A 17,305-nucleotide genomic window follows, 5' to 3' on the forward strand; every position below is an offset into this window, starting at 1 on the left:
TAGTGAATCCAGATTCAATTCTAGTGAATCTAGATTCAATTCAGTGAATCCAGATTCATTACAATGAAAGATTCAGTAAGTTAATCATAATTATTGTGGATTGAATGTATTTAATCTGGATTCACTGCTTTAATATTATCTTAAGTTTTTAGTAATTTATTTGATTGAATCTAGATTCACTATAGTGAATCCATATTCAGTTCAGTGAATCCAGATTCACTACAATGAATCTAGATTCACTATAGTTAGTCCAGAATCTAGATTCAATTAAGTGAATCGAGATTCAATATCAGTGAATCTAGATTCACTACAATGAATCTAGATTTAATATATTTAGTCCAGAATCACTTAAAGCGAATCAATTTTAATCTGATGACTGCATACAACTACTTCATCATTCCTTTTGAAATAATACAACTATAGTGATGAAATTCATATGCTATATGAGTAGATCTCTATTCAATATACTAACATGACACAACGTAATCATGTAATTAATAATCTAGTAAATATATGTAGTTAAGAATTACACAATTCAGCAATTTTAATAAGAAATGTATTACTAAACATGATTTTGAAACGAAATATGACAACTAAATTAAACATCACTCTGCTGTAATGTTTTCTTTAATGGGCATGTCCGTGCGTCATGGAAATCAATTTTTTTGCACATATTACACAGCCTTGGCACCTTCTTCTTTCGTTGACTAATTGATTTCTCATAATCACCAACAATTCTTCGTCCACACCCCTTGTTTCTACCTTCAATGGGAGGTTTAACAATCACTTCAGCTGGTATTTTTGAGCCAACAAAAAACTCCATTACATCATTTTTGTTCTGTGTGTCAGATTTCCAACTAGATTCACGCAAACTGTGCTTCAACTCCTTCAACTTCCCTTCCAGGTAGTCGATTTACGCAAACTGTGCTTCAACTCCTTCAACTTCCCTTCCAAGTAGTCAAGTCTCTCACCATCTAAACCTGCCAAACTCACACAGGATTGGAAATCATACCATATGTCATTCAACTTACGATTTGTAACTTCAATTACATTGCACTGTTCTGATATTTCCTTGAACTGCAATGAATGCCTCATCTCAACACCTTTTGTCCATCGGTTCATAACAAGATGTCTTGGTATTTTTGTTACATCAGCTTGGTTCAGTGCAAAAAAACCATGTCTACATACTATACCCGTTTTCTCAAACAGCCTACACGTACATTGCACGTCATTGTTCAAATAAGCGTGTTTCACCTAAAATTCAAAAAACAATGTATATTAGCATCGAATAAAATAATATGAAAATGACAAGCGCATGAAATGGCCACTGAATCACGATTCAGTGGTGTGAATCGAGATTCACTTCATTGAATCGCGATTCACTGCATTGAATTTGGATTCAATTTTTATTGTTTCAATCTCCATTATTAAGTTTTACCTCAAATATTTTTCCATGTCTCTTTTTGTCCTTTATGGAAAAAAATCTTCACATCATCTTCTTCTGATATACTGTTGATACTCATATCATAACAGGATGACATTATCTCTTTCTGTACCTCATAAAACATTATTCGAGTGTACAACTCTGCTGCATCCCTCTCCAATAACAATGACGTGTCCATTCTTGGCATCGACTTTGTTCCTTCATAGTTTAATCTTGCGTTTGTATGCCTTTGCTTCTCCATAGCACTCTCGTATCGGAGATAAAATTCCGTTAATGTGTCAGATCTACGGTTGAATTTGTCAAAGAAACTGTTCTCACTCTCTGATATTGATGTAGTCCGCAATAAACCGGCCATTGGATCATCAGCATAATAGGCTGGAATCCATGACTCCCGAATGTTATACAGTTCACACAACCATTCATTACTTTCAAGCTTATATTCTTTCATAACATCTTTCCAACCTACTTCAAATGTTGCTGGATCTATATCTATACTCCAAATCAGTGCATTGATCTTCCTCTTGAAATTATCCATCTTCGAAATGCATTTTGCCAAGTATAATATAAATATATAACGAAAGATTCAGTATTTATCTAATGAGGATTTATGATATTTATATGTGGGATTCATTACCTTTTGATTAAATTTCTTCATGATGTGCCACATGCACAAACGGTGACGTGCTTCTCTAAAGACGGTTGGTATAGCTTGCTTCATGGCAGGGCACTGATCTGTAACAATACACTTTGGCTCGTGAATCATGCATTTCATGAATACCTCAAAAATCCAAACATAGTTATCAATGTCCTCTTTAGCTATCAATCCTGCAGCAAATACAACACACTTCTTATAATTGTCGAGACCAGTGAATGGAACAAACTTCATGTTGTACCTATTGTATCACATACAAAAAATATAAGATTCACTATGACATATAATTACAATATTGAAAATCGTAAGAGATTAGCTATAAAATCTTACTTGTTTGTGGAATATGTAGAGTCAAATGATATCACATCTCCAAATACATCGTAATTTCTTCGCCCAATAACATCTGCCCAAAAGATGCGAGTTAATCGACCGCCTTCATCAACTGCATAATCATAGAAAAATCCATCACTCATCTCCTTCTTATCCGTGAACTTCTCGATGATCATTTGAGCATCTCGATCACCAATATAAAGCTTCACATCCCTACTCCAATTTTTAAACTCGGTACAGATAGCACCAACATTAGAATAACTTCCACACAACTCCTTAGCAAAGTTATATGTTTTGTTAGGCCCCATGTTGGCTTTTGCACCATCAAATACAAGTTTCATATGTGCGAGACCGAGAACTCTATTTGACTTCAAAAATTGTTTCCCACTCCCGGACACCAAAAAATGAGAATGCTCTTCAACGAATGAGAGAACATTATATCCTTTCAAACCATCAAACTTAAAAACGACTTTAACTTTGCAACCACATCTACTAGATACAGTTCTCCTTCTCTTTTTCGAAATGCTACTAAAATCCTCAAAATCAACATCCATCTTTGATTCATTGCTGCCAGCTCTACTACAAACAATGTGTTTAAGAAGAACTGTACCGTCCTCATGTTTCTTCTCTGTATGCCGTCTGATCTCAAACCCACTTTTACGTCCATACTCTCGGTAAAACTCTATACCATCCTCTAGTGATCGGAAGCTTTGGTTTAGATAAAGTTTAAATTCAGCTTCAACCAGAGGTTTCCAATACATACCACCACCTGGTGATTGAAAAGGAATCGAGCTAACTTCGTCCATTCCATCTTCCCCAAAATCACTGTCCGATGCATTTATAACATGTGGTTCCTTTATTTGTTCATTGCTGCCTACAACTGAAAATAAAACAACATAAATCATATGACTAAGTTTTAATATACTAAATCTGGATTCAGTACGATGAATCTGGATTCACTGGGGTGAATCTCGATTCACTGCAGTAAACATGTGAATTCAGTTGAACACGTTCTAGTTGTTAGAGAATGCAGTGATTTTCATAATGTATTCACGTGTTTACTATAGTGAATCTGGATTCAATGAATTAAATCCAGATTCACTACAGTAAACATGTGAATACATTATGAAAATCACTGCATTCTCTAACAACTAGAACGTGTTCAACTGAATTCAAGCTCTACAATTAAATTTACATAAATTGAATCCAGATTCACTACAGTATACATGTGAATACACTATGAAAATCACTGCAGACTCTAACAACTAGAACCTGCTCACCTAAATTCAAGCTCTCCATTTAAATCTCCATAAAATGTTTAAGAATGGCCAGCTGATGGACGATGAACGAGAGAGCTGAAGAACGATGAAGGATAGCTGCTAGTTGTGGAGTGACTAGAAGACGATTTCTCGATTGAGAGAGAGCTGAAGGACGATGAACGAGAGCTGCTGGTTGTGGAGTGAGAGAGCTGCGTGACTGTTGGGTTGCCTGAGCCGTGAGATTGCATGGGGAAATAGAAAACTACACTTGCATGGAGAACTCAACAGACAATCATTAATTACCTCTCTTTGGGGACTGTTAATTTTACCTGATTACCCTTATGCAGCTTTAATCTCAGCCATTGGATGAATCTAGATCCAATGGAGATGATTGGTTTTTAGTTTTTAGGATAGTGAGGTTTTTATTTGAACCTCTCCCTATATATATATATATATAATATATATATTTATATACATATTACATATTAACATATATATATATATATATATTAATATATATATATATATATAATATATATATATTATCTAATATACAATATATATATATATAGAATTAGAGTATATATAATGTATATTATATTATATTATAATAATATATATATATATTAGATAATGTATATATACTATATAATTATATGTATATGTTATATTATATATAATATATATATATATATTTTATAAATTATTATATATATATTAATATATATATTATATATTATATATATATATATATATATATGTATATAGATGTATATGTGTTATATTATATATATATATATATAGATTAATGGGTATCCTGTCATAGGAGGGGAATTTCCTCCTATGCGCCTCTAAATCACATGATTGAGCGCATTATGAAGATTCCGCTCCGTTGACTTGATACTAATTCTAAAACCCCAACAACCAAGTTTGGGGTGAAGTCCGTCGTGTTTGACACCTCCATCCGAGCTACGTGAAAAGTTCTATATCATTCAAACCGTTTAAAATGATACGATGTGGCATGAAGGGTCAAACCTGACGACGGTTCACCCCACCTTGGTGTGTTCAGGTTTTAGAATGTGTAGAATCAAGGTAACGGAGGATCATCCACAATGTCGCTCACATCATGTGATTTTAGAGGCAGTCATGGAGGAAATCCTCTCTAATGACAGATGCCACATTAACTCATATATATTATTATATATAATATTATATATATATATATATATATATATAAGATAATATATATATATATATATATATATATATGTTATTATATATATATATTATATATATATAATATATATTAATTATAAGTATTAGATAGATATATATATAGGTAGATGATTTTTATAATGAAACAACCTTTGCTTTATAACTTAGAATAAAACTCATCATAAGAAGGATATACCTCTTCATCTGAATACTCACCATCTTAACCATTTGAGTTATTCTAGTCTGAATCTAAAAACAGTGTGCCCCTACCCATAAGTCACTAAAAAACTTGTTTATCATCTTCATTTGTCTCGACTTCTGACTTATCGTCATCTATCAAATCTCAAATTGTAACTTTAAGACTCTTACCCTCCTTCTTTTCCTTTCTGTTCTAAGGGCATCAATTCTTATACTATGTTGGTTTCCTGCAACAATAATAGATATGTAAGTTATAAAATCAATTAAGGAATTATTGTTTACCTGTTTATAAATAGATTTTGTTTTTTCTGAATATATTTATGTCCTTTCTTTGACTTTAAAATAGACTTGAACCTTTTTAAAATAGGCGCAGATTGATAATCTTTATCTTTTGAACTTAAGTCGAATTCCATCTTCTTCTTAGATTGGTGTTTCTTCTTCTTTGCTCGGAAGGCTAACGACTTCTTCATCAAATCTTTTTCTAAGATGTCTTCTCTCTCTTTTTTAGTTAGACTTCATACATAATGAGATTGCTTATAAGATCATCAAGTGAAAGTTTAGAAAAATTTTGAAGTTTTTCTATTACTGTTACCCTTGATTCCTAATCTCGAGATAGAGAACAAAGAAATTTCTGTGTGGCTCCTTATTGTCATACTACTTCCCCTAAAATGTTTGATATGTTCACCATATCTGTAAATTGTGTGAACATCTCCTGTATGCTATCCGAGGCTTTCATCTTGAAATTCTCATATTTGCTCACTAGCGTTGCAAGCTTTTTCTCCTTCACCTGTGAAGTTCCTTCATAAGTGACTTCCGATGTTTCCCAAATTTCCTGAACAATAGTACAATTAGAAACACGGTTATATTCTTCAGTAGTAAGAGAGCAATATAAATCATTCATAGGTTTTGAATTATGAGAATAAATTTGTTTATCCTGTAGAGTCCACTTATCATTGGTTGGAACAATTGTAATACCATATACCTCAATAGTAGGTTTCTTATACCCATGTTCTATACTCTTTTAAACATCAAAAATAGTGAACAATTGGAAAACTCTTATACGTGCTTCCCAATATGTGTAGTTAGTGTCATCAAAAAATAAGGGTTCGTTGATAGCATGTCATTCAGGAGAAGCTGAAATGTTGGTAAGGCTTGACATCTCTACCCTAGATTTATGATACTAAAAAACGGGTATTGAGCCTCTGATACTACCTGTTGGAACTAAAATGCAAGGCTAAAGGGAGGGGGAGGGTGAATAGGATTGCTATAATTTTTCATAAAATTTAGAATATGTAGCGAAAATAAAATATGTGAAAAACTAAAAGCAAACTAACACAAAAGCACACAAGATTTTGTTAGTAGTTTAGATCAAAATCCTACATTCACTCTTCCTTCTCGTGAATGACCTTCTTCATTATGACTAGAGTTCACCGATATCACAACCTGATTTGGTAAGCTTCAAAGATCGTACCCTACAATTTACCCGAAACTAGTCATCTAACTTACCTTTTTATAATGACTAGAAGAAACCTAGCCCTATCGCACCCTACATTTCTATGATTGCATGCATACATATCAAGGGAATCCCGTCAGCGAAACTAATTAGCAGCTAAAAAAAATTTCTACTGATTATAATCAGTTCCTTATACATATCAATTTCTTGTACATACAAATCTGCAAACGACATTTCTTGCACATTCCAAAACATCTCGAAATATATACAATCCAAATTTTACAAACATCTCTCATCCAATCAATTTTCACAAACATTCAAAATATGTACATTCAATTTTCACAAACATTCGAAATATGTATATTCAATTTTCACGATAAGTTCTAAATCCACAAAAATTTCCACAACAAACCATACACGCATATCATAAGTTCTAAATCCACAAAAATTTCCATAACAAACCATACACGCATATCATAATCTCCAATATAAAGATGTCCAATATACAAACACGAGTTTAGGATATAACTCACTAAGATAGGTCATCCGCTCTATCCATGTCATCGTCCGCATTGCCACTGGCGGCTCCATCCCTACAACTCGTGCTCCCAATAGTATCATCTCCACTCTAACAACAAAATAATTTAAATTTAGAATCACATAATATTGTGTGTAATCATGTTTTATATATAATAAGTATACTTGTCTGCTACTCTCTCCACTACCAGTAAATACCTTTTGAGTGGCCAAAAAGCTCATAATCTGGCTTTGCACCCGAGTAGGAACCCGCCTTCTACAAGATTTCATTATTTGCCTAGAAACCATCGCAAAAGTAGCAGTAGGGTGGATCACTCGCATAAGCTCCTCTTGAATATCCTCCCACATCTCCTCAGAAATCTGACCATCTAACACACTAGTGGGAAAATGGGTTTCGCTGACGGAAACATCGCTGACGGGAAATTGCTGTCAGTGATGTTTACATCGCTGACGGGATTAACCGTCAGAGATGTTGTCGTCACTAGTCTTTTGATACCGTCAGCAATGTAAACATCGCTGACGGGATATGAACATCGCTGACGGGTAGCCCGTCAGCGATGTTGGCTATATATCCCTTTTTACCAGTCTCGTTTTTCTCTCCGTTCTCCCCAAAAAATTCATTCCACCGCCAAAAATTCATCCCCAAAAATTTCGTCCCACCGCCAAAAAATTCATCCCAAAAATTTCATCACCCCGCAGACCCCAAGACCAACGTCCAAATAAACTTCAGCATCTCCGACCCCGACCCCGACTTCAGCATCTCTGACATCGACTTCCCCTCCCTCTCTGACGACACCCCCGCCGCCTCCGGCGACGCTCCTCATCGGCCGCTCCCAGCGGCGGCACGCGGGAGGAGCTTGTCGGTTGACACGGTGTTTTTCGAGGGGCTAGGGTTAGGGTTTCAGCAGGGGGCCGGAGGCGGAGGAGGGAGACATAAGAGGCGCGGGTCGATGGATTGGTCGACAATGAGCTCGATGTTTGACGGGGATTCGTCTACGACGACGAGTTTGGATTATGCAAAGAAGGCGATGGCGGCCGATAAGCTTGCCGAGCTTGCGTTGATTGATCCCAAGAGAGCCAGAAGGTGAGGTCTTCTTCTGATTATTATTAGCAAATGGGGGGTGGTGGTGAGACTTATTGCTTGTCTTCGGTGAAATTTGTGGGTTTGTTTGGCTTTATGTTGTAGGATTCTTGCAAATAGGCAATCTGTGGGAAGTTTAAGTTACTTTTATGTTTACAATATATTTTGTCCTTTGATTTTATTAGCTCCTTCAAGTTTTAAGCGTGTGTATACTTTCCATTAGCCTTATGGTCTCCTTCAAGTTTTAGACTTTTGTTGATATTATTTTCCTTAAGCAACAGTTGCTTGCTTTCTTATGCTAATAACCAAGTCTTGATGCATTAAACAGAGTCTGACTCTTGAGTGGGTGGTTCTTTGGAAGAGAAAATGAAATATTTCCTCTTGTTTAATAAAAATTCTATCACCTAGATGTCGATGTGTACAACTAAAGTTTTCAGATTTGAAATTTTCCAACATGGCTCATGCTTTCTGTAGGAAATATACGGCCATATGCGGAACTTCTCATTGTAAGAAAAAGGTCTCATCTGAGAGAAACCCTTGCCATTTACTATAAGATATAATGCTTTGGGCATTCTATTAACAAAGCATTGAACTTATATACTACTAAGATTGGTTTAAGTGAGTTTGCTTCTGTATTTCTAAGGAGCTTGCTGTTATGATCATCTTTTGGCTTATTAAGACAGTGCTTCCCCCAAGTCTGTTATTTTTTGATGGTAAATGAATTAAATAATGATGATAATAAACTGTTATATCCACTTTGTCCTCAACTGTAACCTATCTTTTGATTTTAAATTACTCTTATCACATCCCACCTTATGACTTCTCCATTTTGATTCCATATACATCAATTTTCTTCTTATTTACACTCTTATAGAGGTGCATTTGCTAAATTTATCTGTAGAAAATTGTTTCATTGAAATGTTAAGCATTCTTTAATATATTTGATGGATGAATGTACGTACAAAATTTTGATTAGTAAATCATTCATCTGGGAAGCGGCATAAGAGATTGTTTTGTGGAAAATCCCCTGATGACCCGAGAGCCTTTGCCAAGAAAATATCACTGATGATATCATCTTGGGTGCAAGGCCTTGCCCAATCTTGACATAGGGTGTTCCTAAGTCTTCTTTGGCTAATTTTTTTTTTTTTTTGAGAACTATACTTCATTATCGCATGATAATAAATATCAAAATTTGTGAAAGGCATGCACCCTAAACATCATGAAATTGTAATAAGTTCATTGTCCCTTTTATTCACTGTAGAATTTCCAGTCAAAATTTGGTTGATTTGATCTGGCATTGGAAACTTGTTCCTACCTAGCTTAATAAAATCAGGATTTCTGTGTGTTTTGTTGTTGTTGTTGTTGTAAGGAACCTGGGCTTACTACGACTACTTTGAAGGCTTGGTGGAAGTCGCACTCAAAGTGGCCTTATCCAACGGTCAGCTATTTTTTATTTACCATTTGTACTATATTGTTTAGGTTTATGCTGCTTTAATACACCATATGGTGGCTATATGTTATTGACTTAAAAATTAAACGGTTGCTGCTAACTCAGTGGTAAAGAGATGAGGTTAGTGATAGCTCGACCCGGGGTCTCATGTTCAAGACTGGACCGTGACCTTTTTTAACAAAAGGAAAATAGTCTATAATCCGTACACTTCGTCCTCTTCTTTCTTGATCTTTAATAGTTTTGTGCTTTTAGTTTTGTCCAAATAAACTTACAAGAAGATTCATGCAGTTTCATAGATGATTTTCACTAATTTCACATCCATATCAGTGGTTAATTTTTTAGTTTGACCTTTGTTTTGATACTTGTTGTAATAGTAAGCTGATAGTTGTCATCATTTAATTTTGTCATTAAATAGGATAACTAAAAGGGTATTGATTTTCTCGTACTTTAGATATCATGCTTTTGTACTGTTTAATTATGAAAACTGTGATAGACATTTAATTGGTTATGTTATACATATTGCTCATCATATACTCTTAAAATGTCATCTATATGATATAAAACTTTCTTCCCTGTCTCAACTATTATGCTTGATAATTTTTATTTTTCACTTTATCATCAGGTGGAGAGAGGAAACACTGCTTACTTAAATGGGCTACGGGAGAAGTACTTTAGTATGTAGCATCTTTTGAGTCAAAGGCCAAGGAAATATGGCTTGTATTTCGGAATGAAGGACTGTCATTGTCGAAACTGATGTATATTACAGAAGAAACGAAAAAAGTCACTGGTAATGGAAGTAAAATAAGAAACATTCAGGTACTTCGTCCCTCAACTTGGTGGCACTGGTTGAGGACATCAGAGGAAGGAGAGAAAGAAATGCAAAATCTTATAAGACAGCTAGTATGTTGATCATCTTCGTTTTTAAAAATTATTGTATTTTTAAAATCTTTCTTTTTAGTTTTTTAAATCTCAAAAGGCATCAGACCTTGATATTTGTAACGTTTGGATTGTGAAAATTTTGAATGTAGTGTATGGATGTATGTGAGATACTAGATATGGAAAATGCACGAAATTTGTGAAATTTGAATGTATGCGAGATGGTTGTGGAGATTGTTGTGAAATTTGGATTGCATATATTTCGGATGTAGTGCAGGGATTGTATACAGGAAATCTAGTATGAAATTAGTATTTTTTTTTGGTGATTATATAACATCCCTGACGGCTTCACATCCCTGACGGTCGAAGCCGTCAGGGAAGATGCCGTCAGTAATAAGCATTACTGACGAGGCCGCCCGTCAGGGATGTTTCTTCCCTGACGGGACTTTTACTAACGGTGTATCCTTGATGAGAAGCCGTCAAGGATACGTATCCCTGATGGTATATTTAGCATCCCTGACAGGAAAGCCCGTCAAGGATGCCTATTTTTCTACTAGTGACATATTCATCACAGAGGAAACAAGCTGCATCACCTGCTGAGTGTAATCCTCCTGCGGCATGTAAGAGGGCCCCGAGGGCATAGTTGATGGCGTTGAAATCGGCGCAGGCTGGAATGGTGTAGACACCCTCTGAGCTCTAACTCCCATCCACCTGGTCCTCCCCTTTTTAGGAAGTCCACAAACTAAATGGCTCACATTATAATTCTGCTCTCTAGTCAGGGGCTCCTGACTCTGTGCAACAACCTCAGCATATGTGTTATCCAGAGCTTCCTAAAAAATAAAAAAATGAATTTAAGAATTGGCCTTTTAAAAATAAAAGATATATTTACCTGAACAAGTAAAATAAAAGATAAAGTAGTACCACAATTGAGGGGGCTAAGTGCTAATAAATGGTATCTTCTTTATGCCTTTTGTTATATGTATGCATGCATCTTCCTTAACACATTCACACATATAATTCATGTATGATAATTAAGATGACCAAAAGAAGAGTGCAAACAATAAATTCCCAACAAAAGAACAGGCTAATAAGAGCTAAGATAATTAGTTAACCTGCATTTTCTTGGCCAATTCTAGCTTTTGTTTCTTATTCTCATCGTCATCGTACCCCTTCCTAAAGTAAACCATCGTCCTCCTGTGCAGTTCTGGCAGCGGGATAAAGGGAGCATTCTGAGAGACATTTAAAAATATATTTATTAGTTTTATTTATCAAATATTCTAGGAAGCGGAGAGAATATATATAGAAGATTAAAAGACTTTATACCGTTGTCCTACAAAATTGATCCTCAATCTGAGCAAATGAAGTAGTCCCGGTATGATGATCATAATCTTTCTTCCATCAATTTAGTTTATTTCTCTGACATTTTTTCTTCAACATGAACAAAGAGAATTTTAGTACAAGCTATAATATACAATAAAATATATCACTAGTTTCAGATAAATAACTTGATGATATTTAACTACTATACATATTTACCTGGTGCTCTCTTGGCCCCACAATACTATAAGTGCAGCTAAGTGCTCAGGCTCAACCCTCTTATCTCGCTTGTATACCCTCTCCCAGTTGTGAGTGAAACAATCAAAGCATTTCTTCTTTATCTCATGTCTCCACTCCCGAAGAGAATGCTTGAACTTTCCCATGTATCCAAATAAAAATTCCCACCCTACGGGATTGTCTTCGATGTTGAAATATCTCTAAAAATTAATATATAGTTAAGCATGGACAATTGACAGAATTGAAAAATAATTGTGCTAAATAGAAGAATTTACCCAATAATCTCGATATATACTCTCCAGGACATGAAATGGCTGCTCCTCACCCTCGTAATAAGGATTCACATTATCACTCCTCCGTATCAAGCATCCAAGGTATGAGCTAAAGTTATTAGCCCATTGTCCGGTTGGAATCCTATTATGTCCCCATCTCACAATTGCTCGAAAACCATCCGTTGGTAACTTTTTTTTTAAAGTCACTTCATTGGCATCCTTTTTTCTGGTAAAGTTTTTCTCCTACAACAAAGAAAAAATAATAGATATATCAACACTTTTATTTAATCAATCTTAAGCTCTTAGAATTTAATTTATTATTATGAAATACTCAAAAAAAATTTATCAAACTCACCAAATCTTTGTCTGCTTTCATTTTTGCATCAGATAATATCTCATCAATCTGTGGGCCCCATTCATCCAATCATTTTTTCGCAAGCATGTATTTTTCTGTCTGCTTGAGTCTGTACCCCTCTGCACATGCTGGTAAAGGCCCGCGCTCAATCCCGGGAATATATGCTCGAAGTAGCATTGGAGGATCTGCATATAATGGTACGAGAGTCAGCTCTTCCTCACCCTCACCTAAAAAATAAAAGAAATAAATTATCATTGTGCATATATCATAAATAAAAAGTACTTAAGTTAAACTAAGTTATACCTGATATCTCTCCTGAACTCAGTGGCTCTTCCTCAGTGGATTGGTCCTGATTGGGGTTAGCTTCGAATAACCTCCTGTTAATGTTTTTAGACATCTGCAAGTTGAATAAACATACAAATTAATATATTATAGATGCAATTTGGCTTGGCGAAAATAAAAACAAGATGTATTATTGCGTTACTAAAATTTTCATTTCACATCAAGTTTGCAGGCATCTGCAAGCTGAATATACAAAATAATATATTACATATTTATATCGTCCAAAAGGTAATTGAGATACATCGTAGTGATATTAATGTTTTCATTTTACAATTTGCAAACTAAAAAAAGTTACATGAAGACTCGATTACAAATAATTGTTGTTTAGCTCCTATTAATGTCTGTGATAATATTTGGAATGTCTATCCGAGTTGTTGGAGCATTCGTATCAAACACTACATTTTGAGGGTACGAGAATTCATCGATCGCTACATTTAGCTCATTGAAGTTGTTTATATATCTCTCGTCATCATCTTCATTGGTAGAAGGTTGAATATAAGCCCTAGAATCCTTGTACAGGACAACCCACTCATCTTTAACCACAGGATCTTTCACATAGAAACATTGTCCCACCTGAGATGCAAACATAAATTTTTCATCACTATCAATTTCTTTATTGAGATTGATAATTGTAAATCCAAAGGGATCCTTTTGAGTCTTTGCAAAACACCAATGAATCATGAACATCATGTATTTATGTTCATTTGGACCACCATAGCCGTAGAATATCTTCACCACATCTTCCAACCTTCCATAATATGTTATATTATATTCAACTGGATTCTGATCTCTTCTGTTTGAGAAACATTCCCGTGAGGAGGTAGCCATGACACCACTATTCTGGGTGACCTTCGTATCATCAACCTCCATTGTGTGAAATTTATAACCGTTAACACGATACCCACCATATTGACTTACAGCATAGTAAGGCCGCTTTGCGTGAACCTTCACTTCTTCTGATATTTGATTATTAAGGACAAGTTGTTCCTGGATCTAAATATAAAAAATAAGAAAACTATTAAATCAATAATTTCTAAGCTTTTTATAAACAATACAAATATTGCTAAATTTTATAATACTTACTTCATTCTTCAACCAAGCAGGGAATTCCTTCATATGCCTTTCTTTAATGTCATGTATAGTTATACTACCGGTAACTTCATTCTTAAGTTTTTCCTGATGTTACATATTAATGCAATAAATTTATTTATTATTGTCAAAATAAATATTAAAGATTAAATGGTATTCAAAACTCTTTTTAGATATTTTACCTCCGGTACTCCGAGAAGATTTCAAGATTATTTACTACGTATGCATGCGCTTGATCTAGCAATATGTTAGAATAATTTTTGTTCAGCCCGTGAGGATAGAGAACTGTGTTATCCTTATTATCAACAGGTGCTTGAAATTCAATTTGTTCCCCTCTCATATAACGAGAGGCAAATAAGAGACACTCGGTTCTCACGTAACTTTCAACTATTGAACCTTCTGGTCGAGCTCTGTTACGCAATTGACGCTTCATTGAACCCAAATATCTAAAAATGATAATTAATCAGATATAGATGTAAAGATATTGACATTTAATAGATATAAATATTGATAGGTAATGATTAAAAGTATCTAAATACTAACCTCTCTATTGGATACATCCAACGATAATGGACTGATCCTGCTATTGCAGCCTCCTTCGCGAGATGTTGTGTAAGATGAACCATTATTGTGAAAAAAGGTGAAGGAAAGAGCATCTCCATTTCACACATTGTTTCTGAAATAATTTCTCTAAGTTTCTCAAAGTCACGGTCGTCTATAACTTTAGAACAAAACTTTCTGAAAAATCCACAAAAATCAATAATAACCTTCACTATTTTTTTATTCTGCATAGTACTGCGTAGTGCCACAGGTAGCAGTTAATGAAGAAGCACGTGATAATCATGAGTTTTAAGTCCTAATATTTTCCTTTCTTGCACCTGAACATTGTTCGATATGTTTGCGGAGTAACCCTCTGGTAACTTTATTGATTTGAGGACTTGACAAAATGTTTGTATCTCAACTTTTGACATCATAATATGAGACATAGGCAATTCTAATCTGTCATTTCCGATAATTTTTGGATGCAGTTCCTCTCTAATGTTCAAAGCAGTTAGACCTTGACGAGCTCGTAGATCATCCTTTGATTTATTATCATCTTGCAACAGTGTGGACAAAAGATTATCACAAATATTTTTTTCAATGTGCATAACGTCCAAGTTGTGACGTATTTTTAACTCTTTCCAATAGGAGAGTTGAAAAAAATGCTGAATTTTGTCCATCCTGAGGGCAATTTTACGACTTCAGCCCCATGACTCACCACTTGTGCTTGTCTGTTTCGTTTTGGTATCCTTTTGTTAATACGCAAGTTCCTTACTCCAAGTAAATCTTCTTTCGAATAGCGCTTCTTTCCAAACCTGATAGCAGGGAACCTCTCAAGCAAATGTACAATCTGATCTCCACCTAATGGACGCGGAGCATCTCTCTTCTCAACAGTACCATCAAAAAACTTGCTCCATTTTTTTGTTCTGTATCTGTGTTTTAGGACCACCTTGTTTTAAACCAATAACAAAACTTTTGACTGTGCTGTAGATAAAGACCTTTGAATTCTGGACCACAAACTGGACCCGCATATGTTCCCTTTGTAGACCAACCTGAAAGATTCGCATAGGCTGGAAAACCATTAATTGTCTATAGTAAAATACCACGTAGTCTGAAAGACTGCTTTGCATGAGTATCATATGTCATAACCCCTTCAGTCCAAAGTTGTTTTAACTCATCAATTAGCGGTTCTAAAAACACATCTATGTCATTGCCTGGTGCATGCTTGCCCGGTATCAATAAGGAAAGTATCATATACGGTTGTTTCATGCAAAGCCAAGGCGGTAAGTTGTAAAGCGTTAATACAACAGGCCATGTAGACCAACCGAAACTCATAATCCTTAATGGATTGAATCTGTCGCTAGACAAACCTAGTCTAACATTCCTGCACTCATTCGCAAACCAAGAAAAAGTTCGATCCACATGCTTCCACGCCTCTGTATCGGCCGGATGTTTGATTTTACCATCATCTATACGTTCTTCCAAGTGCCACCTCATTTTCTTAGCAGTGTCTTTATTCATATACAACCGTTTTAGCCTAGGAATTAAGGGAAAATGACGAAGGATCTTTGCTGGAATCTTCTTTTGCTTAAGCATAGACCTTGCCGTCCCATGTGTTGAATATTCTTTGCGTTGTACCCACCGTGATACTCCACAAATTAGACACTCCTGAAGATCTTTGTTATCCTTATAGTAAAGGATACAATCATTAGGGCATGCGTCGATTTTTTTGTAATCAAGTCCTATAACGGAAACAATCTTCTTTGCGTTATCATAATTTTCTAGTATGCTCACTTTTCCATTTGGAATGACTTTTTTTAGCAACACAAGCAACATATTAAAATATTTATCTGCCATTTCGCTAAGAGACTTTATACGCAAAAGACGTAGCATAAATGATAACCTGGTGAACTCAGTGCAACCCTCATATAGATCATTTTCATTGTCGTCTATTAATTTTATTATCTACGCTAGCTCCTCATGATCAGTCACGCCTCCAGCATTTCCTGTAACTTCAGCATCCTCGGCATCTTCAATTTCATTCCTGTAACTTCAGCATCCTCGGCATCTTCAATTTCATCTATATTAGGAACTGTTAACATATTAGCAAGCATCGTATGTGTATCATCTATCCTCGTATCACATCTATATTAGGAACTGTTAACATATTAGCAAGCATCGTATGTGTATCATCTATCCTCGTATCATCTAGTCTCCCATCGGACATACCGGTGTCCGCCATCAATTCCATTTCTTCAAGACATCCTTCCCCATGAAACGTCCAAAATTTTTTACTCCTCATAAAATCCTGATATTAAGTGTTTCTGTAAATTATTTTTATCCACCAACGCCCTATTTTTACACCAACAGCAGGGACAATACACGACATCACTATTTAACTTCCGTGGGTCTGCCAAAGCGTACTGTATGAATTGATTTACTCCATCTTTATATCGACTATCCCTCCATCTATCAATACGAGGAATATATATATAATATTATTCATTAATGAAATTAAGCATAATTAGGTAATGTGAATTTTTATTAGTAACGCATCAAATTAACGGTTGCGTGATATTAACTTTTTTCACAATATCAAGGAAATTCAAATTATAATAATCTCAGAGGAAAAATTGCCAGAACATAAATGATGTGGGA

At 35.1% G+C, this 17,305-nt stretch overlaps 1 protein-coding gene across 1 annotated transcript; it reads right to left on the reverse strand.

Annotated features, from left to right (window-relative positions):
- LOC109823440 (protein FAR1-RELATED SEQUENCE 5-like) lies at positions 889 to 7,912 on the reverse strand. Its single transcript, XM_020389718.1, has 7 exons — positions 7,790 to 7,912; positions 7,287 to 7,344; positions 2,427 to 3,306; positions 2,079 to 2,337; positions 1,557 to 1,979; positions 1,032 to 1,254; positions 889 to 980 (listed from the first exon to the last, which is right to left on the reverse strand). The coding sequence occupies exons 1-7, from the start codon at positions 7,910 to 7,912 to the stop codon at positions 889 to 891; spliced, it is 2,058 nt and encodes a 685-aa protein (XP_020245307.1).

Source organism: Asparagus officinalis, chromosome 9 (genome assembly GCF_001876935.1).
Source record: "Asparagus officinalis chromosome 9, Aspof.V1, whole genome shotgun sequence".
NCBI classification, from domain to species: Eukaryota; Viridiplantae; Streptophyta; class Magnoliopsida; order Asparagales; family Asparagaceae; genus Asparagus; species Asparagus officinalis.